General features: G+C 37.0%; 1 protein-coding gene across 1 annotated transcript; it reads left to right on the top strand.

Annotated features, from left to right (window-relative positions):
• The first annotated feature begins 1,777 nt into the window (after positions 1–1,777).
• SNAPC1 (small nuclear RNA activating complex polypeptide 1) lies at positions 1,778–27,451 on the top strand. Its single transcript, XM_060166920.1, has 10 exons — positions 1,778–1,983; positions 4,383–4,542; positions 4,700–4,840; positions 5,263–5,367; positions 10,244–10,402; positions 11,936–12,004; positions 12,717–12,779; positions 15,317–15,467; positions 23,465–23,563; positions 26,162–27,451. The coding sequence occupies exons 1-10, from the start codon at positions 1,856–1,858 to the stop codon at positions 26,212–26,214; spliced, it is 1,128 nt and encodes a 375-aa protein (XP_060022903.1). The 5' UTR covers positions 1,778–1,855; the 3' UTR covers positions 26,215–27,451.

The following is a 27,451-nucleotide window of genomic DNA, read 5'->3' as shown; positions in this document are numbered from 1 at the left end:
CACAAAAATAAACTCAAAATGGATTAAAGACCTAAATGTAAGGCCAGACACAATAAAACTCTTAGACGAAAACATAGGCAGAACACTCTAGGACATAAATCACAGCAAGATCCTTTTTGACCCACCTCCTGGAGAAATGGAAATAAAAATAAACAAATGGGACCTAATGAAACTTCAAAGCTTTTGCACAGCAAAGGAAACCATAAACAAGACGAAAAGACAACCCTCAGAATGGGAGAAAATATTTGCAAATGAAGCAACGGACAAAGGATTAATCTCCAAAATTTACAAGCAGTTCATGCAGCTCAATATCAAAAAAACAAACAACCCAATCCAAAAATGGGCTGGAGACCTAAACAGGCATTTCTCCAAAGAAGATATACAGATTGCCAACAAACACATGAAAGGATGCTCAACATCACTAATCATTAGAGAAATGCAAATCAAAACTACAATGAGGGGGCTTCCCTGGTGGTGCAGTGGTTGAGAGTCCGCCTGCCAATGTAGGGGACACGGGTTTGTGCCCCAGTCCGGGAAGATCCCACATGCCGCGGAGCGGCTGGGCCCGTGAGCCATGGGCGTTCGGAGCCTGTGCTCCGCAACGGGAGAGGCCACAACAGTGAGAGGCCCTCGTACTGCAAAAAAAAAAAAAAAAAAAAAGAAGAAAAGAAATTTCAATACCATTTTAATTAAGTTCAAAATCAACCACAACTAAACAATATATTGTTTAGAGATCCGTACACGTGTGATAAAATATTTACAAGAGAATGAGAAACAAAATAAGGTGGTCATTACCAAACTAATGGCAGAGGCAGGAGAATAGGTTAGAGGAGGAATTTAGAGATTGATGTGATCGGTGTTGGTCATGTTCTGGTTCCTATACAGGTAGAAGGTACATACGTGTTTGTATTCCTGCTATGCTTTTTACTCAGACATGTTACGTAAGTTTTCCTGTAATGCATATTACATAAAATTTTTTTTTTACAAAAGATCAATATCAGGAAAGTTAAGTGAGTTGAACCGCATCTACAGACAGAAAGCCCTTGTGTTTTTTGGATATCTCTCCTTAAAGAATAAGAATAGCATGACATGCAATCAGAGAAATAGTGAAAGGTACAAAATACTACTTGATAGCTAGCTCCTGAGAGAAGCTAGGAGATGGTGTGTACACACAAGACCAAGTCAACCAAATAATCAATTAAGTATACATAAAGCCGATACAGTACTTTCTGCTAAGTACTGTGCTAGATTGTGGTGGTGCTGGGGAGATGTTTAGAGCTTCTCAAGAGTGGCTGCAGAAGACTGTCAGCGATACAACGAGAGCCACACATTAAGCACCGTATTATGTGGGTACAGACTGTAAGAGAATTAGTCCAGTCTGCTTCTCAGTAAACCCTCTTTAGATCCTCTTTCCCCGTGAGGGTGGTTTGAGGTTAGGAATTTTTCCTCCTTAGCTGTAAAACTTGACTTCTGTCACTCTAGGATTACTTTAAAGGAGAGGGACAGTAAGGGTAATATCGATTTGTATAAGCTAGCCTCACGTTGACCTAAAATCCTTCTTGGGCTCACAGGCCACTTGAGATGTAAACTTCTCTACTGAAATTAAACACGTCCATCTTACTCCTCTAAGACAGCTGAGCTGCTAAGAGCAAATGCGGCAACGCAGGGGCAGTTAACATCGCGCGGTATTGGGCGGACCCGGCTGGAGGTGGAGCTGCCGGGGCCGGATATAACGTCACGGGGCCGGATATCACGGAGGGTGTGTGCGTCCTGTCGTAGGGGGCGGGGCTCAGAGCCAGGTTTCCTCGGCTACTCTCGGCTCCTGGACCGCGCGTGGCGTCCTAGCTTTGCAGCTATGGGGGCTACTGCAGGCTTGAAGGCAGACTGCGAGGCGCTGCTCAGCCGCTTCCAGGAGATGGACAGCGTGCGCTTCGAGGACTTCACCGACCTCTGGAGGAGTATGAAGTTCGGGACCATCTTCTGGTGGGTGTTTCTTGTCCACTACCCGCCTGCCTCCCCGCTCAGAGGCGGCGTGACAGGTTTCTTCCTTCCCCTTCGCTTCGCCGCACCTGGGAAGGGCTGAGAAAAGCGGCAGTCTCTGAACACTGCCTCCATCTCCCCTGAGCTCTCACTTGTACTTGGCCGCGCGCTTCCCCTGGGCGATTTCGTTGGCTTGGGTTCCTTCCATTTGCGGCCTCCTCCCGAATACGTATACCTCTACTTGGCCGCCCTTCTAAACTCTTCCACTGCTTCTAAGCACCTCCACTGCTTCACCCGGACCTAGGTCACCATCTTTTGCCCTCCTCTAGTCTCGTTTTCTTAGAACTCCATGTTTAAAAACAAAAACAAACACACAAGCAAAGACAAAACCCTGCATGATAGATTTCGTTTTTCACACAACCGCCGAAGTTCTAAAGTGCAAATTTGCTCACGTCACATGCTTGCTTCCCACTCTTCAGTGGTTTCCATTGCCCTTGGGGTGCAGCTCAAATTCCCTAACATGGCTGGCAAGACCTTTCGTGACTGGCCTCTGCCCATCGCTGCAGCTTCATCTACAGTCCACTCCATGCACTCGCTTTCTTGCTGCAGCGTCTGCACGCGGCCCTCTACAGGCGTTTCCTCAGCCTAGAGCTTTACCTCCAGCTCCCTTTGCCTGGGTACCTTATTCTTCACTCAGGTTTAAGCCCACATGACAGTTCCTCAGGGAGGGCTTCCTTTGCCCTTCTAGACTAAATAAGGTGTTCATGCTCTCTTTCTCTTGTAGCACTTTGTGCTTATTTTATCGCTTGATTTTTTGTTGTTGTTGTTGCGGTACGCGGGCCTCTCACTGTTGTGGCCTCTCCCGTCGTGGAGCACAGGCTCCGGACGCGCAGGCTCAGCGGCCATGGCTCACGGGCCCAGCCGCTCCACAGCATGTGGGATCTTTCCAGACCGGGGCATGAACCCGTGTCCCCTGCATCGTCAGGCGGACTCTCAACCACTGCGCTACCAGGGAAGACCTATCTCTTGACTTAACCACATTTTATTATAAGTGTGTAGTTCAGAAGGCAGTATAGTGTAGTGGTTAAGAGCATAGATAATGGAGTCCAACTGCCTGAATTTGATCAGAGTCCACTAACTGTGATTATATGGTAAGTGCACTCTAAGTGCTCAATAAATATTCACTGTTATTATTATTATTTTTAAATTTACCTTCCACTAGATTGAGCTCTGTGAGGACAGTGACTGGATGAATCTGGTATTTCATTAGCATAATACTTACAATATTGAAAAGGCTAAATAATTGACTGAATGAATGAGTCCTTGTGATTAAAACTCTGTGTTTTGCTGAATAAGATGTAAACGTTCTCTCTTTTCTCTTAGTTGATGTAAAATAACTACCTGTGTAGTTTGTACATTGTAGGGGATGGAGAATGGAGAACTGTTTGTTGTACAGTTAATGAAAGGAGAGGAACTAATTTTTTTAATGGTAGTAAATGTAATGCATTTATAGCTGTATTTAATCCATAGAACAACTCTGAGATCAGTAATTATCCTTGTTTTATAGATGAGGAAATTGAGGTTTAAGAAGGTTAAGTAATTTCTCCATGATCATGCAACTAGGTGGTAGAGTAGATGTTGAAACCAGTGTGTCTTACTGTTTCTGAAACCCATGATCTTTCACTGTATCCCCCTTGGGAAAAGTGGTAGTTTAGAATCAATTTTCTGGGGTTACCCCAATTCTTTCTTTCTTTCTTTTTTTTTAAAAAATATATATATTTATTTATTTTTGGCTGCTTTGGGTCTTCATTACTATGTGCAGGCTTTAGTTGCGGTGAGCGGGGGCTAATCTTCATTGTGGTGTGCGGGCTTCTCATTGTGTTGGCAACTCTTGTGGAGCACGGGCTCTAGGCGCACGGGCTTCAGTAGTTGTGGCACGTGGACTCAGTAGTTGTGGCTCGTGGGCTCTAGAGCGCAGGCTCAGTAGTTGTGGTGCATGGGCTTAGTTGCTCCACGGCATATGGGATCTTCTTGGACCAGGGATCGAACCCGTGTCCCCTGCATTGGCAGACGCATTCTTAACCAGTACGCCACCAGAGAAGCCCCCTACCATGGTTATTTTATATATTAAATATTTTAAATTATTAACTAGTGATAATTTATAACCCCACTCCTTTTGCTCCCAGTTCAGCAATAAATTTGATGCTTTAGGAAGATGCATCATGTTTACCTAGTGTCTCAGTGTAAGAAGCACAGCAGAAAATTAGGTCTTCGTGCTTAAATCATGAAAGGATCAGATGTGGAATGCCCATCCACTTTCTAGCAGCTGCTATTTAAACAAGTATATACCTCTTCTGTTATTTTTTTTCACAGCCATAATATATTTTCTCTTTGTTTTCTAGTGGTAGAATGAGAAATTTAGAAAAGAACGCGTTTACAAAGGAAGCTTTGGCTTTGGCTTGGAGATATTTTTTACCTCCATACACCTTCCAAATCAGAGTTTGTGCTTTGTATCTGCTGTATGGATTATATAACACCCAACTGTGTCAACCAAAACAAAAGGTAATATTCGGTGAGTTGTTTTCTTCCAGCAGAAATATGAAACAGGTACAATATTTTCACAACCAACTGATTTAAATAGAAATGCCAGTGCTTCAAAATTATAATACATTTGTCAAAAAAGATTTACTAACAACTTTTTTATTCCTCTTGTTTGCAGATTAGAGTTGCCGTGAAGGATTGGGATGAAATTTTAAAATTTCAGCAAGATTTGATAAATGCACAACATTTTGATGCAGCTTATATTTTTAGGAAGCTACGACTAGACAGAGCATTTCACTTTACAGCAATGCCTACATTGGTATGTTATCTAAAATAGATTGTTTCTCAAAATGAGAAATTATGCTTTATTGTCCATAAAGTATCTAAGTCTCCAGAAAGTGGAAAGACTATTATATAGTTTCCAATACTCGAAGAAAGGCTTCTTAAAATAGGAAACAGTGTTGGGGATTCCTGGCAGTCCATTGGTTAGGACCCCGCGCTCTCACTGCCGAGGGCTTGGGTTCAATCCCTGGTCGGTGAACTAAAATCCCACAAGTTGCGTTATTTCAAAAGTCTAACAGTCTTTGAAACATGGATTATTTAATAAATATATACTTAGAGCTGCTTTTTTTTTCATCCATGTTTACTGATAGACAGTTTTTGCTGCTGGCTTACTTATTTCAGTACTTAAAATATATCTTATAAAAGACATCTATTTTAAAGATATTCATTATTATTTAGCTGTCATACAGAATGAAGAAAAAAATTCAACGACCTGAAGTTACTGAAGACTTTAAGGACCCAAGTGATCATGTGATGAAACTTATCACTTCTGATGTACTAGAGGTAAATTTGTTCTTATGTTCCTGAATTTTTTAAAAAAATTGTTTTATTAACTACATATTGAGGTTATACCTTCATCTACTGGATACTGAAAACTTTTCTAATGCTTTTAACCAATCATAGAATGCTGTTACTTTCTCTAAAGTGTCAGGAATGTTACATCCTAAATATATCAAAATTTCTGGAATAAATCTTGAAACACAGTGAGAAACAGAAAGATGTAGAAGACTTGTCTTGGACTAAGGATATTTAGATTCAAATACTGAAACCACCATTTGTATTTGACTTTAGATAGGTCATAAAACAAGAATTTAGTGACATTTTTTTTAATAATATGTGTTCATTTCCTAAGTTCCTTTTTACAATGCTTGTGTAAAAACCCACCGCTGAAAACGGTGAAGCTATTTCGGTGAAACGAAAATTTGAAGTCAAGAATAATGGATAACATGCCGCGGAGCAACTAAGCCTGTGCACCACAACTAGTGAGCCTGCGCTCTAGAGCCCACAAGCCACAACTACGGAGCCCAAGTGCCACAAATGCTGAAGCCTGCGCGCCTATAGCCTGTGCTCCGCAACAAGAGAAGCAACGACAATGAGAAAACTGCGCACAGCGATGAAAAGTAGCCCCCGCTCATCACAACTAGAGAAAGCCTGCACACAGTAACGAAGACCTAACAGAGCCATAAATAAATAAATACATTTAAAAAAAAAAAAAAGAATAATGGATAAGGGGTACGGTCTTAAAACAGCTTTTCCATCTAATATATTTTGGTATTTTATTTGAGTTGTGCGGTGTTGAGAAAAATCTTCTTTTGCATTGATAAGTAGTGATACAGAGTTTTACCTGAGAGGAAATGTTGCCCTGAGGTTAAAACAAAACCTCACTAAAGGGCTGCAGCCTTCTGATCAGTGATCCATTCTCTTTTCAAAAGAATGGATTCATACGTACACAGAGAGTGCGCAGAGCGAGCACGAGCAGGTGGGGGCCTTAGTCATGTGTTTTTCATTTCTTTGAGCCTTAGTTTCCCCCTCTTTAATATTAGGATTGCAACCCTTATTTCATCCAGTTGTAAGAATTGAGACCAACTTGTACCTGAAGAGTGCTGAGTGTGGCCTATAGCACATAGTAGACTCTTCTTAGTAAATGTTACTGCTTTTCCCCTGAGCCCTGTTCAGTCTTTTCCTATATCAGGAATGAAAGAGGGATCAGATGTTTGATTTGCTCAAATGTTTCTCTGTGTTCTGGGTGCTGCCGTGTTTTAATAACTTCAGCCGTTAGGTTGCATCTGTGATTTTCTAATTCAGATAGCAAATTGATTTTTGAAAGTGCTCTGGGTCTGCTCTGTATACTGACTTTATTTTTGAGCAAGAATTGCTAATCTGGGGTCCATGGATGGCCTTGAAAGGTTCATGGATCCCTTTCCCCCCTAAATTGTATTGAAAATTATTATACGTATGGACGCTTGGTTAGGGTGAGGTACTCTATCCTCAGATTTGCAAAGGTATTCATGTCCCCCAAAATGGTAAGAATTACTCAGTTAGAGGGAGATTGTTTGCTAAATATCTAAAGACATGGTATAGTGCAGGAGCTCTACAAGATGTTTTGTGTATATTATTTTACTCCTTAACATCTCTGCAAATTAGGTGTTTTAAACAATTAAAACTTTTTTGTTAATTTTTTTTTAAAGTAGGTGTTTTTATCCCTGATTTAAAGTTGAGGAAACTGAGGCATAGAGACATTAAGTTAGGAAGTGATGGAGCTAAGGTTCTGTATGGCTGCAGTGCCTATTTGTTGGATAGCAAAGGCCTTGTCTGAGCTGGGACTGGGGTTGGAAATATATCATTTGCAGACATCTCGTGAAGTATAACAAGAATTAGGATCTTTGCCCTCTAGCAGCTGAGCAAGAAAGAGGTGGGAGAAGATTATGTAGAAAAATAAATGTGAGAAAAGAACTTTGTGTAATAGAGGGAATTTGTATTTTGTCTTTTTGGCAGAGGGGAATCATTTAGAAGTTTTAGAGATTGGACAGACTTAGAGTGTATATTTAGGTTTGGGGTAAGGAGCCAGTTAGAAGGAGGGTTTGTGTAGAAGAGAAGCAGCACAGTCCCTGCTGTGAGGTGGTGGGTCTGTGACCAAGAGCCTGGTGGAGAGATTAGCCTTGAGCAGGAGAAGGCACTTCCTCCTTTGAAACCTTAGGGAAGGAGGTGAAAATGGATTCCTATAATTGGTTGTGAAGAAGAGAAGTAGAAGGCAAACAGACCCGATAGCCTGAACTTTAAGAGGCCTCCTGCCAGAACCAAGAACTGAGAAAGTTTGGAATAGCCATCGCGGAGAGTGAAAGATGCTGAGATACCAGAAAGGATTTGCCAAGAAGTGCTGATGTAAATTATAAAGAGAGAGGCAGAGAATGTTCTATAACAGTAAGATGTTGTTCTTATCAGTATTCTCCCAATGAAAAGAAGATGATTTGAACCCAGTTGGTTGTAATTTTTGATTGTTGACTAATTTAGTGGTAGAATGTTATTTTTTTCAACATACATTGCTAAACTTTTTTTTTTCTTCATTTTAAGCTCTTTTACTACAATGTGTTGAGGTAAAGATTCCTCTGTTAAATAAATTGTATATGTTGGCAAGCAGGTATGGGAGATTTTAGAGAACAGAGCTGGGGTGATGCACAAAGCCATATCTTTTAGGGTGATTTGAGAGGAGGGTCAGAAGGGCAAGGCTATGAAATGCCTATTCCTAGAAGCTTCTGAGAATGGAGTAGTCTGTGTGAAGTCATCCTGACTTTATCTGGCATCTTTATCTTTGGTAGCCTTTTCCTTCAATACCTGTGTTGGCTTTATTTGTCCTGTCCTAGCATAGCCCATGACCCATTTTCACTGATAATCCCTAAATTTAATACTTTTCTGTTTTCCTTCTACTGCCTACAAATGCTATTAAGTCTTCATGTCAGCATACGTGAATTCTGGTCATGATTCTGCCGCTCATTAGTTCTCTTTTGTGGTTAAGGAGGTATAATAAAACAAGAGAATAGGATATTGAATCAAATTATCTGATTTTTTTAAAAAATTGAGGTATAATTGATATAACATTATATTAGTTTCAGGTGTATAACATAAGGATTTGATATTTGTATATATTGCCAAATGATGACCACAGTAAATCTAGTCAACATCCATCACCATACATAATTACAAATTTTTTAAGGCATCTGCCTTCTAATTCCAAGTCTGCTACTTAAATATGCTACTTAAATATGACGTTTAGCAAATCATTTCACTTTTGAATCTGTTTCTTCATTTATATTTACAATTATATTAATGGCATTACATGTTCAGTATTCACCATGTGCCAGGAACTATGCTGAATGTTTTTTGTATGTTATCTCACCAATCATCATAATAACCTTGCAGAAGAGATAGTATTTTCCCAGTTTTAAAAACAAGGAAACTGAGGGACTTCGTTGGCAGTCCAGTGGTTAAGACTCCGCACTTCCACTGCAGGGGGCGCGAATTCGATCCCTGGTCGGGGAACTAGGATCCCACTTGCTGTGTGGCATGGCCATAAGAATAAATAAATAAATAAAAATTAAAACAAGGAAACTGAGGATCAAGAAGTTGAGTAATTTGCATAAAGTAAGACACAGACACTGGATTTGAATGTCCAGGTGTGTAAAGCTCCAAAGCCCATACACTGTCTTTTATTTCTTAATCCTTTGATTTTGTATAGTGGTTTACATCATACAGAATACTTCCACTTGTATACGCTCACTTAATACTTTCATAGTTCATTAGGCGTCGTTACTTCATTTTGTACAAATGTGGAACGTGATTCTTAGACTGAGGGATTTGCTCAAGGCCACAATCTAGCAGGTGCCGGAATTCAGGCTCAAAACCAGGTCCAGCTAGTGGTCTTTGCCCTGTATTGTAGTGCATGTAAAATAATGGGAATATAGCACATTGTACCGTGTAAAAAGTTAGGGGCTTCCCATGTCTGGACACTCTTCCCCCTTGAAGATCTTGCATATGTGAGCACTCGCCACTCCTGAGCAGTTTTGAATTGCTTGAACAGATATCGATGGAGTCCGTCAAAATCTCCTAGAAAGGCATTGAGTAGCCTATCTTGGGGATGACTCAGAGGTTGTTGACCATCTGTGATGGATAGTTCTCTGCTGGTCTGTGAGCCAAGTCCCAGTGCTGGTTTTATGTGATTCTTAAGTCCGCCTGCCGTATTTATGCTACCTTTCTCTTTACCCTGTATACCTGCCCATTTGTCTGGAGTTTTCTGGGGGAGGAAGGTCTAATAAATGATGCCTCAAATGGTGTCATAAATCACTATTTCATTTAATCTTGAATCTTATCACTGAGGTAATGAGGAAGCTTATGGGGACAGGCACAGAGCTTTGAGATTCGTGAACGTCAGCCCATCTCTGTGGAGGATTGGGAGAGAGTCATTAGGTAGGAATTTCCAGCTGAGCATAAAGAACTGTGTAAATACCCTTCATGTGACAATATGAAATAAAAATGTGATCTTAGTTATCAGGAGAAATACTTAAAGGTATGCTATACTATAAATCATTTTTGTTACATCTAGGAATGCAATCTTATATTAACTAGTCTCTCGCCATCGTTTCTGCATACAGTGTGTATTGCCTAATGTTTGTTGAGTTGAACTCAATGATTCCATACTTCTGGAAAGCAGACTCTTCATTAATAATGTTATACTAGTTTGCATAATTATATCATTTTCTATATACTGTAGTATGTTATTCCTTCTCAACTCTGTCACTTTGGAAGGTGATTTTATTTTGTTATGGTTTTGCCTTTAAGTTTCTCCTTGAAAATTGAATTAAAGGACTCATCGTTTCACTTTTAGGAAATGCTGAATGTTCATGACCATTATCAGAGAATGAAACATATAATTTCAGCTGATAGATCCAATCCAGACAAAGCCCTCAGCTTGATAAAGGATGATTTTTTTGACAATATCAAGAACATAGTTTTGGAGCATCAGCAATGGCACAAAGACAGAAAGGTTTGTAACTGTTTGATATGTCACCTTTGCATTTGCATCATACGTGACTGGCTATACGTGACTGAGGACGTTGAGAGGCAGCCTTGCTTAGTGGCTACCTCCTGTGAAGCTAAGATCTCGAGTGCTTTACTTTTTTAGTATCAGCTTTGCCAGTTATTAGCCATGTGATCTTATTTAATCTTACAAATGGATTTTATATGTAATTATGTAGCATATTATTAAATAATTATAATTAATAATTGTAATTATATAATATATAGCTAAATAATATCCATTATACACTCACACGTACACTATGTAGTATACATAATTATAGAGGAATAAATAGTCTTGGTGTACCATGGATTTATTACAATCTTTATAATTTAGCATTCTCCAGAGGTTACACATTGGCAGTCTTTGGGCCAAAGCCTGCACATACTTTTTTTTTTCTTTGCATAACATTGTTCCTAATATTTAAAAAATTTGAATTAATTACCAACATTTAAATATTTGTGGACTTAACTTAAAATTCCAGACATCCAACTTCTGTTAAAAGTGAGAGGTTTGGTAACACTGGTCCTACTTTGCTGCATGGCAGTGGACAGCTAGACTTGAGTGATGGCTTCTCCCATTGTGACAGAGCATGTGCTTTCTGTTTCTCACGTGCTCTACCTGCCTTCCTTTATCCATTTACAAATCGCATCAACACAAGTCTTCCATTTAGTTTTCTGATCCAAATACTCATGCTAGAACTGCCCATATTCCATATTAGCCTTTTCAGCTAGAGAAACTTTTTTACTCCAGAAACCTGAAGACCGGCCTTGCTAAATTTACTTTTGAAACCACTACTCCATCTAATTTTACTAAATACTTCTAGGAAAAAATAAGTAATTTCTGATTACTTACTATGTGTTTGATAATGTGTTAGTGTTTTCACAAATGCTAGATAGGCATTATTATCTTATATAGCATTATTCAGAGAGATTCGTTGCTACTTTTTGGATTATATAAAGGGAGATGGCTCAAAACTCAATTTTAGAAAAGATAAATAAGGAAAGTGGTGAGATAACGGCCTTGGGAAGAAGGAAATAATTTGCTTCCTCTCTGGACATTTATTTTAATGAGAGCACATTTTAGGATGTTTGAATATTTTAAGTGCTACAAATGGGTTGCACAAATGACCTAGGCACTTAACATAAACATCTATTGTAGTGCTGTCTTTTAACAACTCTCTTTAATGAGCATTACTAAGACCTTTGAAAACCTGAAGGAAAGGAGAATAAACCAGCTTTCTCACTACCAAATAAAGTGCATGTCATCTTTCATTAGTGAGGAGGATTTAGGTATTTTCTTGATGAATTTTGTAACTCTTCTTTAACCTAACCACGATCTTAATGTCAGGTGGTGAACCATGTTTTGATACTGTGAAATATTCTTTTAGTTTTTTAGTAATTAAAGTAAATGATTTTCATTGGTCTGAAATTGATTTTCAGTTAATTTTTAGCTGGTTTGAATTGTAAATGTGTAAATATAACTTTTTTGATCTTTCAGAATCTATCCTCAAAATTGAAAGCTAAAGATGGAGAAGAAAAGAGTGAAGGAAATTCACAACAGTCAGAGGTCAGAAAAATTCACTATATGATTGCTTATGGGGCAATAGTTTGGTTAGCTTCTTTTCATTTTATGTGTGGCTGTGATTCTGTATATTAACCATAATGTCCCATGGTCAGTATTCTAATACATATCTCAGAAAATTCTGTAACATGGGTTCTATGAAGGGCTAACCTGTTCTCTGCTGGAAACCTTGTGAAAGACCACATCAGTTATAGATTGGGAGTGGGATGTTCACAGTTTTCAGCAGGGAGAGGGAAGGATGGTGGTGGAAGGTGTCCTCAGTCCTGACAGGGGCAGAGTAAGGCTTTTGTAATACTATGTCTTTTCGGCCTTTCAGCCAGTGTGGAGCACAAGCTACTATTTACTGCCTTCTGTCTCCAGAGTTTTCATCCATCTTAGTGCATGAGGCAAGGAGCCATCTTTGGGCATAGGAAGATGAGGAGGGAATGGCCTGGTCACCAGGAATTTCATTCATATCCTCCTTAAATCCTGAATGAAAGCAATCCACAGCCATGGGGATGTTATCATGGCACCTGTTAGAAAGTAGTGCATGTTTATATGCCTTTACTTAATATATGTCCAATAAATGTTAGTTCCTTTTACCCTACCTTCTGTCTCAAATCTTATTTCTGATAAAAAAAATACTTGGGAATTCATAATTTCACTCAGTGTTTGTGTGTTTTAACTTTTTCCCTTTCCTGTTTATTTTTACTTCCAGAGAAGTGAAAGGGCAGAATCATTAGCGAAAATAAAATCAAGGGCCTTTTCAGTTTTTGTTGAGGTAAGTTATTTCTTTAATAAGGTAATTTAGAAATTTATGTGATGCTTTTTTAGTCACGTTTTAAGTTTTTCATCAAAGTAACACTTGTGCATAGTTTTAACTAATAGTACTGTAAAGTTTATATAATCCAGCAGTCTCCTGCTCTACCACTTCCTGCCCCTGTACTTCTGATCTCAAGAGGCAACCATCTTCACCTTTTTCTCTTTTTTTTTTTTTGTGGTACGCGGGCCTCTCACTGTTGTGGCCTCTCCCGTTGCCGAGCACAGGCTCCGGATGCGCAGGCTCAGTGGCCATGGCTCACGGGCCCAGCTGCTCCACGGCATGTGGGATCTTCCCGGACTGGGGCACGAACCCATGTCCCCTGCATCGGCAGGCAGAGTCTCAACCACTGCACCACCAGGGAAGCCCCAGAGAGATTTCTTAAACTTTATCTTCTGAATCATTATATTGAATTTTTATTATTTCTGCTGATTATTTTTGATTACTAAGATTTTTTTTCTTGTTCTCTGAATCTTTTCTTACTTAAAAAATGTATTTATCTTTTTGTTTTTCTGGATGCAATATGCTTATCTGCTTGAGGATGTTATTTAGTTTTTTGAAGTTTCCTCCTTTTTCCCCAGAGTTTTTATTTTTGTTTATTCCATTCTCTGTCATTCATTTTGTTGGCTTTTTTCAAACATTTGAAGATCCTCAGATCATTAAGAGTGGTCATGTGGAGATATAGCTTTTTAGCCTCCATGCTTTTCTTGGATCTAGTCATTTTTACCAGAGAGCAGGCTTCCATTCCCTTGCCTGGGGGAGGAAAGTGGTAAATAAGCCCAGCTGCCAATGTTTTGGGTGCCTACAGAGAATCTGCCAACAGGCTCACAGTTCCTTCTGGAGGCTTCACTCAACCCACCTATTTCTAGTAAGAGGCTTTACCCCCTTCTTAGCTATACTGGTCTCCTCAAGCCTCAGCTTCTCTGGTTTAGCCTCTCCAGAGAGCAAGCCTCCTGTTTTCTACAGGAAGAGGTCAGTTGTTCAGCTTTGAGGCTGCTAAATGGGATACTATTCCCTATGTAGATTTTCCATATATCTACCCATTTTTTTAGTCCCACTTCTGATGACCCCAATTCCTGATCCACTTGGACCAGCTTTCCTTGTAGACTTCCTCAATACAGGCAATTAGATTTCAGCTTTCTGCATTCTAAGTCAGCCATCACTTTTACACTTCCAAAATTTTGTTGATTTGTTTACAGCTGCATTGTCTCCTATTATCTCCGTTTTGTGAGTTTATTCATTTTTATTCCTTTCCTCTCATTTTAGTGGGGTTTCAGGAAGGAGCACCAATAAGCTTGTATTTTTTTCTGTTGTTTTTTTTTTATGAATCTAAAAATGACTTTATTCTGTGGGAAACTACTATCATTCTCTGGTTGTAGAAATAAAAAGGAATAAATGAAAAAATTAAAAGTGACTATAGATTAGTTAAGTGTTATATATTTGCTGTACTACAGTAAATTGAGTACAAAATATTGTTGAATGAAAGCATCAAGGACAATAAATTAATCATTCCAAATTCATTTAAACCAGAACTGTTTCCATATTATATAAGCTAATTGTTGTTTAATGTATTTCTTAAGACATTATGAAATACTTAAAAAAATTATTAAACAATTAAATTATAATCCCCATAAATTGTTATGAGTGTGTTATTGCATAGTTGTAGTTTTTTAAATTATTGAGGTATAATTAACATACAGTGCATGGTAGCTTTTAAACTGTTGTTAATACCTGCACCACATATATGACATTCATTGAAAACTCCTGTAGTCAGGGCTCTGCTTAAGCAAATAAGGGAATTTATTGACTGATGTAACTAAAAAGTCCTTGGACTGTCCCTCCGTTTCTCACCTCTTATGTTGCTTTCATTGCCTTCAGGTGCGATTCGTGATAACTCCAGCCTTGCATGTTCCCAGCTTTCGGTTCAGTGGAAAGGGAGAATTTTCCTTTCTAATAGTTAAACAGAATTCTAAAATTGAGTTATATCAGCTATGACACACATCACACACCCACCTCTGAACAAATCATGGTGGCCCTGGGAATGTGAAACCCATTTTGACTAGATCGGGGCCACATGGCCATACGTAGAGCCAGGCATAAAGTAGTTCCATTTGAAGTACATGGTGCTAACTAAGGAAAATAAAATGTTGTTAGAAGAAAAGAATAGGTTATCAGGTGGTAAAAATGGCGGTACTTGTCCTTTACACCTCCATTTCCCAGCCATGCAACTACAACCGTTTAACCCAGCAAGGATATTTTAACTCCGTTTGGGCAGATGAGGATGACAGCTGCAGGGAACTCTTCCTGTTGTAAAGCTAAAAGAGTATATACATGTAACAGGTATTAACCAAGCTAGTATCATGGTAAAGTACTTTATGACAAGTATTTCTGTGAATCTTTCGTCATCTTTGTTTGTCTGTTTTGTTGTTCCCTAAATCACCTGTCAGTTGGGTTCATTTTGCGATTCATTGTAATTAATCGGATTTGCAACTATTTAGGCATCCAAGTCAAGAAGGCATCGTCAGGTCAAACTTGATTCTTCTGACTCTGATTCTGCATCTAGTCAAGGACAAACCAAAGCAACTAGGAAAAGAATAAACAAAGAGACATTGAAACCAGCAGGAGGGAAGATGTCTTCCAGAAACAGAGGTAACTTTTTTGAGACTTAAAAAAGGGAAAACAGGTCTTATTTACAACCTCCTCTCACCATGTTTTCTTTATTAAAAAGGATTACTTATTTAAAAACCTTGTGAGATTTAATATTAAAAATACATTATCTTAGATTCTTGGAATCTTACTACTGAAAGTGACTCTAGGAGTCATCAAATTCATTTCATAGATGATGAAATTTAGGCCCATACAGGTTAAATAACTTGTCCAAAGTGATATAGTTAGATAGTTATAGAATCAATCCAGAATTATACGGACCATACTTTATTAGTAATTTTTGTGTGTGAATCAAACTTATGTGTAGAATAAGGTATGATAAGTAATACATTCTATAAACTGTATTTTCCATTCGCTTCACTAGCTAAGCTGTACCTGCTTTTCTCTTGAAATAGTTTATCTATAAAATTACTTTTGGTATTTGATTTTTTAAAAAAATGACTATATACTCAAAAAGTTTAATTTTTAAGCATTGCACAAATAGTATATGTTCACCATACATAAAGTTGGAATCTGATTAACAGGCTCAGGGGGAAAAAAAAGAGCATTAGAAACATAGTAAATATTTAGTGCCCAATATAAGAAACAGAGCCACTGTAGCAGTATATGAAGATATGTTATAGCCTTGTAACATATTTTTTTCCTATATTGAGGCAGCGGAGGGAGAACTGAAGTTAAATACCTTTAATACAGTCCAGATATGATCAGTTCCGTAACTTAATGCTTGAAGTGCATTGAGAATTCAGAGGAGGAGATACCACATTTGTTAAGGATAATCAAGAAATACTTCAGAAGGAGAATGTTTTTAGTTTTCTTTACACAGCTAGCAGATATTGTGAAGAGAACTGTTAGACTAATCTCACTTATAAGTATTAGTGAAAAAATTCTAAGTTTTATGTATCAAAAGAATCTCAGATATAAAACAACTTGACTGTGTACATTCATTCTGAGATGCAGGGATGTTGCAGTTAGGAATCTATCAGTATAATTTGCCATATAAATAGGTTAAAGGGGAAAATGTGAATTCATTTTAATAGTTACCCAGGAACACATTTGATAAAATCCAGCATCCATTCTTGATTTAAAAAAATATCCTCCAGATGTAGGGAATCAGCACACTTTCTGTACAGGGCCAGATAGTAAATGTTTTAGGTCCAAGTGGAACCTTCATATATTTCTGGTGGGAATACAGAAAGGTATAGTCACTCTGGAAAACTGGCAGTTTCTAATAAAGTTAAACATACTTACCAAATAACACAGCAGTCCTACTCCTTGGTATTTACCCAAGAGAGATGAAAACTTACATTCACACAAAAATTTCTATGCAAAAGTTTATAGCAGTTTTATTCATAATTGCGAAAAATTGCAGTCAGCCTAAATATCTTCAACTGGTCATTGTATAACCGTGGTATAACCATACAGTGCAGTACTACTCGGGAATAAAGGCACTACTGATACATGTAATAACATGGATGAATCTCAGTGCACTCTGCTAAGTGACAGAAATGAGACACAGAAAAGACTGTATACGATATGATTCCATTTATAAGACATTCTGGAAAAGGTGAATTTACAGAGACATAAAAAGGATCATTGGTTGCTAGGAACTGGGGGTGGAGGGAGGTGTTGACTGCAAAAGGGCACAAGGGAAATTTTTGGTGTGATGGAATTGTTCTATATTCAATATTTTGCACAACTATGCATTTATATAAACTCCTAGCTCTGTACCGCATTAAAAATGGTAGTTATATATTAATTCAACCAAATCCAAACCAAAACAGAGGACATGAGGAAAGGATTGATTAGTTTGATCATATTTAAAAAAGTAACTTCTGGTAGATTTTTTTTCTAAGGTATCAAAGATACTTAGGTTTAGAAACCTGCACAAGCATTTTTTATTAATTATCCACCTTATTTCTTACAAGTGCAGCCGAGAGAGGTAAGTTGGTCAAGCTGCTTTCTTAAACGTCTGGAAAAGAGAGTTTTTTATGCAGTTGAAACGGAGGAGCCGAGTGCAAGCTAGGAAAGAACTTAAATGAAAGTTCCTTTTCATCTGAAATGGTGGCCACACGTAACTTATGAAATATCACTTCTTTCACTAGCCATAATTTTTTACTTAATGTAGTTAGCGAAAACATTTTCATAAACTCTGAAATTAACTTTTAAGGATGCCTGAGGTTTGTTATTGAATTTACCTCAGGTGTATTAGGGAGGGTTTAACCCATGAGAAAGAAAGTACACTAAAATGTGATCTGAATTAGATCCTTAATTGTAACTCAACTATTCCAGGTAACCAGCTTTGTTGCTCCTCTGAAGCAGAGGTAATTTGTTATTCTGCATCTTAATAAAGATTCAAGTGCTGGGCTTCCCTGGTGACGCAGTAGTTGAGAGTCCGCCTGCCGATGCAGGGGACACGGGTTCGTGCCCCGGTCTGGGAAGATCCCACATGCTGCGGAGTGGCTGAGCCCGTGAGCCATGGCCGCTGAGCCTGCGCGTCCGGAGCCTGTGCTCCGCAACGGGAGAGGCCACAGCAGTGAGAGGCCCGCGTACCGCAAAAAAAAAAAAAAAAAAAAAAAAAAAAAGATTCAAGTGCTTACTAAAACGTTTCTCTTCAATTAAAAGTTCATTTCCTCAAAGTAGAAAAGTATTTTTGATTTTTCAAGAAGTTTTCAAAAAGTTTTTTCAAAAAGAGGTGTCTTATATTCCATAAAATGCAAAAGATCTTGTAAAACCATTTGCAGCACATAAGACTAATGCTAAACTTTTTAATTTTAGGAGAGCTGTTATAAATTAGCAAGAAAAGGACCACCACCCTTTAGAAAAATGGGCTGAGTTGAACAAAATGTGGTTACCATGCATATGAAGAGATATTTAATTTCATTAATAATGAAAGAAATGTAATTTAAAACATGATTTTCATGTAATTTGTTATGTTGGCAAAGATTAAAGGTAACTGAATACCCATTGATAGTGAAAGTGTGAGGAGGTGAAATCTGAATTTGAGTGGGAGAATGAATTAGCACATCCTTTTTAGAGAGCAATTGGAAATCATCTGTCAGCTGATTTTAATCAATTTTAAATGGACATGCCTTCTAACTTAGCAATTCAGTTTCTAGGAATTTATCCTTTACAAGTGACAAAAACACACAGGACATTCATTGCAGGATTATTGACAAAGACTGTTAACAACTCAAATGTTTAACATTGAAAAAATGTTTAACGTTGAAAAATCCATATAAAGGAATATTTTACAGTTATTAAAAAGCTGGAGAAAGTTCTATATATACTGACATGAAAATATGTCCAAAATATATTGATACATTGCTTAGTGAAAATGTTTTTTTAAAGAAGGGTATGATTCATTTGTTAATAAATATATATGTAGACGCAAAACTATAATATAAAATAGATAAACCACAAGGTCCTGCTGTATAGCACAGGGAATTATATTCAGTATATTGTCGTAAACTATAACGGAAAAGAATCTGAAAAAGAACAATATGTGTGTATATATATGTATATGTACATATGTGTGAGTGTGTGTTTGTGTGTATATATATATATATAAATAAATTGAATCACTTTGCTGTACACCATAACATTGTAAATCAACTATACTTCAATTAAAAAAATGTAGACAGAAGTACAATATATATCATTGAAGAAATCTAGAAGCATATAACAATGATTAATTCTCAGGGATGGGAAATTTCTAAGTCCATAAATTTCTGTTTGACTTTTATGTGATAACCATATGTTTTGTAATCAGGAAAAATCCAAAGATTAAAAAACAAACAAATGTAACAATAATTCCTTAGACTAAGGCAAGTAGAGGGATTGGCATGAAAAGAGGCAAGGTAGTTGGAAGTATAGCGTATGAGGGGCCTATTTTTTTGTTTTGTTTTGCGATACCCGGGCCTCTCCCTGCTGCGGCCTCTCCCGTTGCGGAGCACAGGCTCCGGACGCGCAGGCTCAGCGGCCATGGCTCACGGGTCCAGCCGCTCCGCGGCATGTGGGATCTTCCCGGACCGGGGCACGAACCCGTGTATCCTGCATCGGCAGGCGAAATCTCAACCACTGCACCACCAGGGAAGCCCTGAGGGGCCCATTTTGCCTGGAGCATAAAGGATGTGTTGAAGAGTTACTGTTAACGTGGAAAGATATGTTGAGGATTATATTGTGGCCAGGCCTTAAATGTGGAACCAAGAAGTTTGGACTTCATTCAGTAGGCAGAGGGGAGTCATGCGAGACTTCTGAGCAGGCAAGTGGTATGACCAGTTTTCTTTGAAGAAAATCAATCTGGGAGTAGTATGGAAGGTAGGTGGGAACAAACTGAGAATAGGAACACTAAATAAAAGGCTGTTAAGGAGTAATGAGGATCTGGCCGGGTGGCTGTAGGAATTAGACAAGCAGATTAACAGGAAAGCCAATGGATATCTACAGGTAACCAAATATTTAGGCTGGTGGAGAGGGATGAGACAAAGATGCTTAATGCCTCAGCAACTGGGGGATGTTGTGACTTTAACAGAATAAGGATCACAGAATGAAGATTTCATTTGGGGGAAGAATTTGCTCCGATCTGCCTTTTTAGGCTCAATTTCTGTAACAGCTGTCTAGCACGTAAATAGGTGCTCAAGTATATTGATAGGATTTACCCAAGTTTGTGTTATTTAAGCTTCAGCTATACCTGTTCACCATTCCTAGAACACAACACGCATGCTTCTGGAAGAACATCAGTAATAGTAATGGTGATACATGATGGTGAAGATGATAACAACTATTATTTATGTAACGCTTATTATCTGCCGAACTTTTTTCACACGTCCAAGGTCACCTAACTAATAAATAGAGCTGAGACTTGAATGGCAGTCTGTTTGAATCCAAGTCTGAATCTTTAACTGCCTTATTTGCTGTCTCTCGGGTAATTGGAAATGTGGATCTGGAGCTCCAGTTAGACACGCACTTAAGTAATTGTTGTAGTCTAGCTGCATGTCCTATAGTTGTATGTATTGAGGTTGAGCAATTGTCTATTACTTATCATTGCATTCCACATGATTAGCTTCGAGCAGAGTAAAACTATCGACCTGACAGCCTCTGAGGAATTAGTTGTGTGAATAACTGAGGTTAATTATTTAAATGTCAAAATTTACTTTTTAAACGGTTAATTATTCTGGTTGATATCTTTCTAAAACATACTACATTCTTCTCTGTATGTTTCTTGTTTTCTACAATGTGCATTAATTATTTTTTACATGTATTTTATGCTCTCCTATTTTCTAGAACAATGTATCCTGAACATAATTTAGTTTTCTCTTTATGATTCAAGGTTATCATCATTAGCATGTTATTTTACTGGGTTTTGTAATATAATGATCCTATCAAATAGCTTAAGTGTGTGGGGCAGTTGACCTTTATACTTACGGCTTTGTGCTGCAGGACTTCGTCAGTTCTTATGTTTTTCTGTCACATTTGTTGTGGTAGGTGTCTTCATTCTGTTCTCAGTGTGCAGGCTTGTAGCAATTTTTTTCCCTTTTTGCTGCTTCTTAACTGTACTGGTTTTAAGAAATGGGTTTGCCATTATTCATACATAAATAAATGTAATTAGGTTCTGGATAAAGGCCTGAGGAACATATCTGTGACTGAAGTTCATGAGCTTTTATTTAATATGTGGACTTTGAGATAAACATCCTGAAGTTCTGTGTTCACTTCTTGGTTCCTGGCTATGTGATAAGTGGGTGAAGCATTGTATTTTGTTTTTCAGAGCTTTTAGAGAACAATTGATTTTCTTTTTTTTTTTTTTAAAGAAGATGTTGGGGGTAGGAGTTTATTAATTCATTAATTTATTTTTACTGTGTTGGGTCTTCGTTTCTGTGCGAGGGCTTTCTCTAGTTGTGGCAAGCGGGGGCCACTCTTCATCATGGTGCGCGTGCCTCTCACTATCGCGGCCTCTCCTGTTGCGGAGCACAGGCTCCAGACGCGCAGGCTCAGTAGTTGTGGCTCATGGGCCTAGTTGCTCTGCGGCATGTGGGATCCTCCCAGACCAGGGCTCGAACCCGTGTCCCCTGCATTGGCAGGCAGACTCTCAACCACTGTGCCACCAGGGAAGCCCTGATTTTCTTTTTTAAACTTACTCATTTAATGTAGAAATAGATCTCAAAATGTAGTTAATCATCATGTGACTAGATGAAGGTTTTTTTTTCTCAGTGACAGTTTTTAACTCAAATCCTTCCCTTGACATTGTTGGATAGATTCTGTTAGGTTGTAAATGTGGATTTAAAAAAATCATTAATAGTTGATATGGATGCCCATGGTACAAGATTATAAAGAACAATGTTAGTAATTTGAGGTAGATTGTACTGATTATAATCTTGTGAACAACTGAAAAATTTTATAGGTTCAAAATCCACCCCCCTCCACTGCCAAAAATGTGATTAGATATGGAAATAGATTTCCTAAAATATTATCTGTCATCTTAAAAATCATGTAAAAAAATTATTGTATCTAATACTTAGGACTTCCAAGTAAAGGTAAAATTCTATTTTAATAACTTAATGGGAAATTGGTATTATTTTATTAAGTTTGAATTGCGTTTAAAATGGAAGCTTATTGCTACAGTTTACTCAACTGCATCTGGAGCAATCTATTCATTCCATAAAATCTGCATCCCATTAAGATCCCAGAATACATGTGTTCAGAGCAGAAAGCTTAAACTCATCTTCATTTAATTTCTTGTCTCCTGTGCTGGCAGGTACTTATTAACATATATACTCTGTGAAATACTGTGTTATAAGATAGTTGAATCCATATTTATAGTTTATTGAGGCTCTAGTATATGGCAGGCACTTTTCTAAGTACTGGGGATACATCAACCTAAACAAACCAGAGTCTATCCTTGTGAAGCTTACATTTACTATGTATTATATATTAAGATATGAGGTGGTGTAAGTGTTGTGGAGAAATATAAGGATCAAAGAGTGACTGTGGGGGGCGGTTGCTACTGGGACAAGGAAGTTATGTGCTCAGTGAGACCTGATAGGACAACTGTGTTTGATAATTTGATTAGGATATTTCTTCAAGCAACAGAAAGTTGATGTAGAAAACCTCCAATGTTTTGGAAAATGGAAAGTTACTGGCAAATTTTGACTAAGAGAAATATATCTTGTAGAACATATGTGGTGATACAGGGAAGTGTGTCTGCATTCAAAAACAAGGCTATCACGTGGCCTCTTCAAGATCAGGAGGCTGTACATATGTGAAAAAGTACAAATTAAGAACCTGTGTTCATAGACAATCTGAACTGTGTTTCTGAAGTTTGTGCACGTTTTCCTTCACTGTAATGTGATTTCACAGCTGTTTGTTAAAATAGTGAATAATTTAATGATCCTAAAAGTAACAGGTTTTGTGTGTGTGTGTGTGTGTGTGTGTGTGTGTGCGCGCACTTGTGTATGTGAGAATTGCCTTATTTTCAGGTTGTTTTATTTAATGATGGTTCCTTGGACAGCATTCTGGTGTTCAGCAACCAATACGGAATATTTGTCATTAAATCCATATCAGTCTTTAAAAAAAAAAAACAAGGCTATTAACTTTAGAATTACATTGGTGATTAATTAATAAAATTGAAGTAATACACATGATTATTCCCTGATGTCTGCAGATATAACCTATGCTGTGTGTGATAAAGATTGAATAATATATCTATGTTTGGCTAATTTTGTTTCTTCCCTTTTCCTCTGTTTACTTTAATGGAAGGATTAGAGACTGTTTTCAAAACATAAGTATAAATATATTATAAATTTATTAACACTTTTAAAAAAGATAGGTAGTTTTGTATGCATATTTCTGTTTACCATTACAATTTTAGCTTTTAGTTTAAATATCTAATTTTTGTTATTATAATAATGTCATTATTTATATAAAATGTTTTTCAAAGATTAACATTCTTTGTTTTCATATAAAATCATTTTTTCAACTATTTCCAGGTGACATGCAAAATGTACATACGGAAGATAAATCTTTAAGTCTGAGTATGCCTGTAATTACAGAAGAGGAAGAGGAGAATGAAAGTTTTAGTAAAACAGGTACAGATGAAATTTTATCGAACTACTTGCAGAGCATTGTTTAGAACCCTTGAAGAGCATGACAGTTGGCTGTGTGTTCCTGTGATGCTTTAACTTTGGTACATTGGAGAATTTTAGCATTAATCAGACTGTTAATCATGACACTTAAAAGTAAGTGATAATACAGTAAATGAATGGATATGGAGAGGCAGGGGTCAGTCCAGGTGAGAGGTGAAGGATAGGGAAAATATTATTAGTAAATGAATATCCATAATTGTGATGGTGTCTGAAGTGTATTTCTAACAAAGGGCAAAGGTCACAAAATGTGAATTACTGTATATAACTTTTTAAAATATTTTATTGTTAAAAAATACTTAATTTCAAATTCTAGTAATTGTAAAATTTTCACCCATGAGATGATTGTAACTAAGTGGTAAATTGCACAACATGAATTAAAATAGCTACATCTTTTTGCATTGCTGTGATCTTAATTTGTTTGTAGTATTTGTTAAACAATAGTTTAAATAATTATTATCTCTAGTAATAATTACAGTAATGTACAGAATAAGTTATACATAGCAGGCTAGGCTTGATAATTGGTAATCCATCAATGATAATGAACATAATGTATGTTAAGAATCTGCCTAATGACCTTTTTTCATTTTGGCGCTGTATTCATTCAGCAAGCATTTATTGAGTGCCTATTTTGTTTCAAGTGCTTAGGTAGGTATGGGAATATAAAGATATATAGTAGAAGAGTTTAAGAACCATTTTATTTTGATCACAGTGAGTGTAGATCTGAGCACAGGGAGTGGCTCATAGTGGACCTAAGTAACTACTGTTTAATGAATCAGATCAGTCTGTGCCCCAGAGGACCTTACAGTTTAGTGTGCAGAAAAACAACACAGTACCTTGTAGTAAAGAAACAGGGTGCTATGGAAACATATAGAAGACAAAGACAATTAAAAGAGAGTATTTGTTCCTTCAGAAATCTGAGTTGCTTCTGTGATTTGCTTATGTCAGCATAAAACGGTCCTTTATAATCTTGTGAGTTTCAGACTGTAGTTGCTTTCTAGTTTTGTCTGGTAGCTTTTATTGTGAGTAAACAATCAAACACATGTATACCTTTATGGCTGCCTGGCCAGTCCCATTCTAAAATCTATCAGCTTGTGAGTTTTAAAAATTTGGTTTTTATTAAATCATAATTACATAAGCACAGAATTTAACAATGAACAGTTTTATAATACTCATTACCACAGACTTCTGACTCTGACTCCCATTTTTTATTCCTTAGAGACAACTCTTTTATAATTATTTTGGTGTTGATCTCCACGTTTCTAAATAACATCATTATATTGTCACTTATTCATGTTTCAGTTCTATGAATTATCTATTGAGGGAGGCAAGGATTTAGTTCTCCTTAATATATTCTTTTTTTTCTTATTTGAAGTATAGTTCACCTACATCACTATGTTAGTTCCAGGTGCACAACTTAGTGATACGATATTTCTATACATTACAAAAAGATCACCATGACAGGTCTAGTTATATCTGTCACCATACAAAGATGTTAAAATATAATAATTTTATGTATTCTTTACCTCCCAATCCAAACACATGATACTTCCTATCACCCACCCTCTCAGTATGGTTATTATTTTAGTTATATCAGTATTCAGCATTTTACAAAACATTATTAGCAGCAGGGCCATGTGATATATACTATGATTCTCCCTTAATCGGAACACTTATTGTTTGCCTTAAAGAGTTAATAATTTTTTTGCCTTATTAATTTGTTTCTTTATATATTTATCACTAATTTACCCCCCAAACTCTTCCTCAGTGTATAAATCTCCCCTTGAAACACTAGAGCACATTAGGCATTTTATCGGTGTCATCTTCTTAAAAGAAGTCTCCTCCAGGCCTCTGACTTGCTTTACTCTGGACATTATTCTCTTGGCCTGCTGCCGCTTCTTTCCAGGAATCTATTTTCTTTTTCTTCTTAATTTTTTCTTTGTCTTTTCTCATTCCTTTTCCTGTCACTCTCCTTTCAGTTTTCATTGGAGGGGAATATTCCTTTCTTTTACGTCTTCCATAATTTTCATGTTTTTGTGTCTTCTGTTATTTGCTTTGTTTTTAATGATCAGTAACTTCTAGGTTCACAGCTGTTTCTAGATGGACACTTACTTGAGTGTTGGTCATGGCATCTGCCATGGTAGCCAAAAAGATGTATGGTACTGCTGTTTTGGGTTATTTTCAGGTTTAATCGGAAAGCAATTGAAATCTTAGTCACTTTCTTTTAGCACTGGCCCAGATACCTTTCAGCTCTGGCATACTGGGCCCATGCTAAGTATAGAGAGGGCATACCCCTATGAAACAACCTCAGAGTAGCTTATTATCAAGTAGCATTTAGGGTGATTAGGATCTCCAGTAGTAAGTTTACAACTGCAGTATCATTTTGAAGGATAAAAGTCATGTATATGTCAGGTTTAAGATTTCTTGTATCTTTGCTGTGAAGGTGTTCTTACTATTATGCCAACCTATATAGTTTAATTGTGTATTATCAATTAAGTATTATATTTTTTAGACCTGACAGGCTTCTTAATTTTTTGTCTTTAGAGTTCACTGCACCCAAGAGGAGAAGAAAACACAGAACAAAGAGCCTGGTGTAGAGTACTTAATTTTGAGCTTTCTGACAGAAGAAAAGATGTATATTTTGTGTATTGAACAGGAAGACTGCGAGTATTAAAAATAGTTCTTCTGGGAAGCTGTAGGTATTTCTTTGAAATGTCAATACTTTAATATAGTTCTAGAATAAAAGTACAAAAAATTAGTATTACTCTAAAATTTAATTTTAACATCTTTTGTGAAATATGCATAAATGATAAAATTTGGATTTAGAATGTAATAGAAATAATTCTGTTATTTGCAGATTATTGCTATTTCCTACAACTTTTTTGTGCTATTATACTATCTTAGTACAGTTCTGGAAGTGTTAGCTATTCTATTTAAAATCTTTTTTCTTGAAATATTAATGTTTATTATATGTAAATGGCTAATTATTTTATATCTAGTTTGGTAATGTTTGTTTATGATGTATATTAACTATTTTATATATTACGTTGTTAAGTGCAATAAAGTTTTTGCCTTGTTTGCTTTATTTTTTTAATGTTTGAAACTTATATGGTCAGTAACTTATGTGATTGATAACTTAGGAAGCTCAGTTTCTACTTCTGTAATCAATTAAGTATTCTTTTGTGCTTGTTTTAAAGCTCTCTTTGGCCTAACATGTCTATATGTATACATGTATGTTTGTGTAGGTATAGATATATGTATGTATTTGTCCAGTTATACATATAATATGATTACTCAATACATTGTTTAGGTACAACATTTAAATACTGATTATTTCTAATAAAACCTTTAAGAGTGGTAATGTACATTTCAGAATGTGTCTGGTACAGAAAGTTGGTACTTAAAGAAAAAAATTCAATAGCTTCATGACTGTGCCTCTCTGTTAATTTATCATTTGAGAGATTTAAACGGAGATTGCTTTAGCCATGGTGTTTGAATTGCTGCTGATAGCAGACCATCTCACATCATGTGGCTGGCTCAGCCTGTCTTAAAATTGATTAAACTCCATGTTGTTTTCCAGTGTGGTATATTCAGGAATTCTACAAATGCCCCGTGAGTGAAAACGTGTGTAATCTTTTAAAATCAAAATACTAACACTAGCCCAGACAAAACTTCGCTTATTAGAATCTGTGCCGTCACATTAGCCGTGAAACAAAATTGTTTCCCTTGACTGTTTCCCTTGTTTTCCTTGACTTCAGATGTTTCTGGTAACAGATAGGGCAGTTTTCATGATGTGGATATTGGGCAGAGCTTCTGGGGTTTAAATATTCTAAC

The sequence above is a fragment of the Lagenorhynchus albirostris genome, chromosome 1 (genome assembly GCF_949774975.1).
Source record: "Lagenorhynchus albirostris chromosome 1, mLagAlb1.1, whole genome shotgun sequence".
In the NCBI taxonomy this organism is placed as follows: Eukaryota; Metazoa; Chordata; class Mammalia; order Artiodactyla; family Delphinidae; genus Lagenorhynchus; species Lagenorhynchus albirostris.
This window is presented reverse-complemented; position numbering and strand designations above follow the sequence as displayed.

What these genes read in the sequence shown, in the direction of transcription:
- SNAPC1 (XM_060166920.1), top strand. Translation starts at nt 1,856, where the DNA reads ATGGGGGCTACTGCAGGCTTGAAGGCAGACTGCGAGGCGCTGCTCAGC. An exon ending in TCACTTCTGATGTACTAGAG is followed by an intron (nt 5,368 to 10,243) that starts GTAAATTTGTTC and finishes TTTCACTTTTAG; the next exon opens with GAAATGCTGAATGTTCATGA. An exon ending in CCTTTTCAGTTTTTGTTGAG is followed by an intron (nt 12,780 to 15,316) that starts GTAAGTTATTTC and finishes GCAACTATTTAG; the next exon opens with GCATCCAAGTCAAGAAGGCA.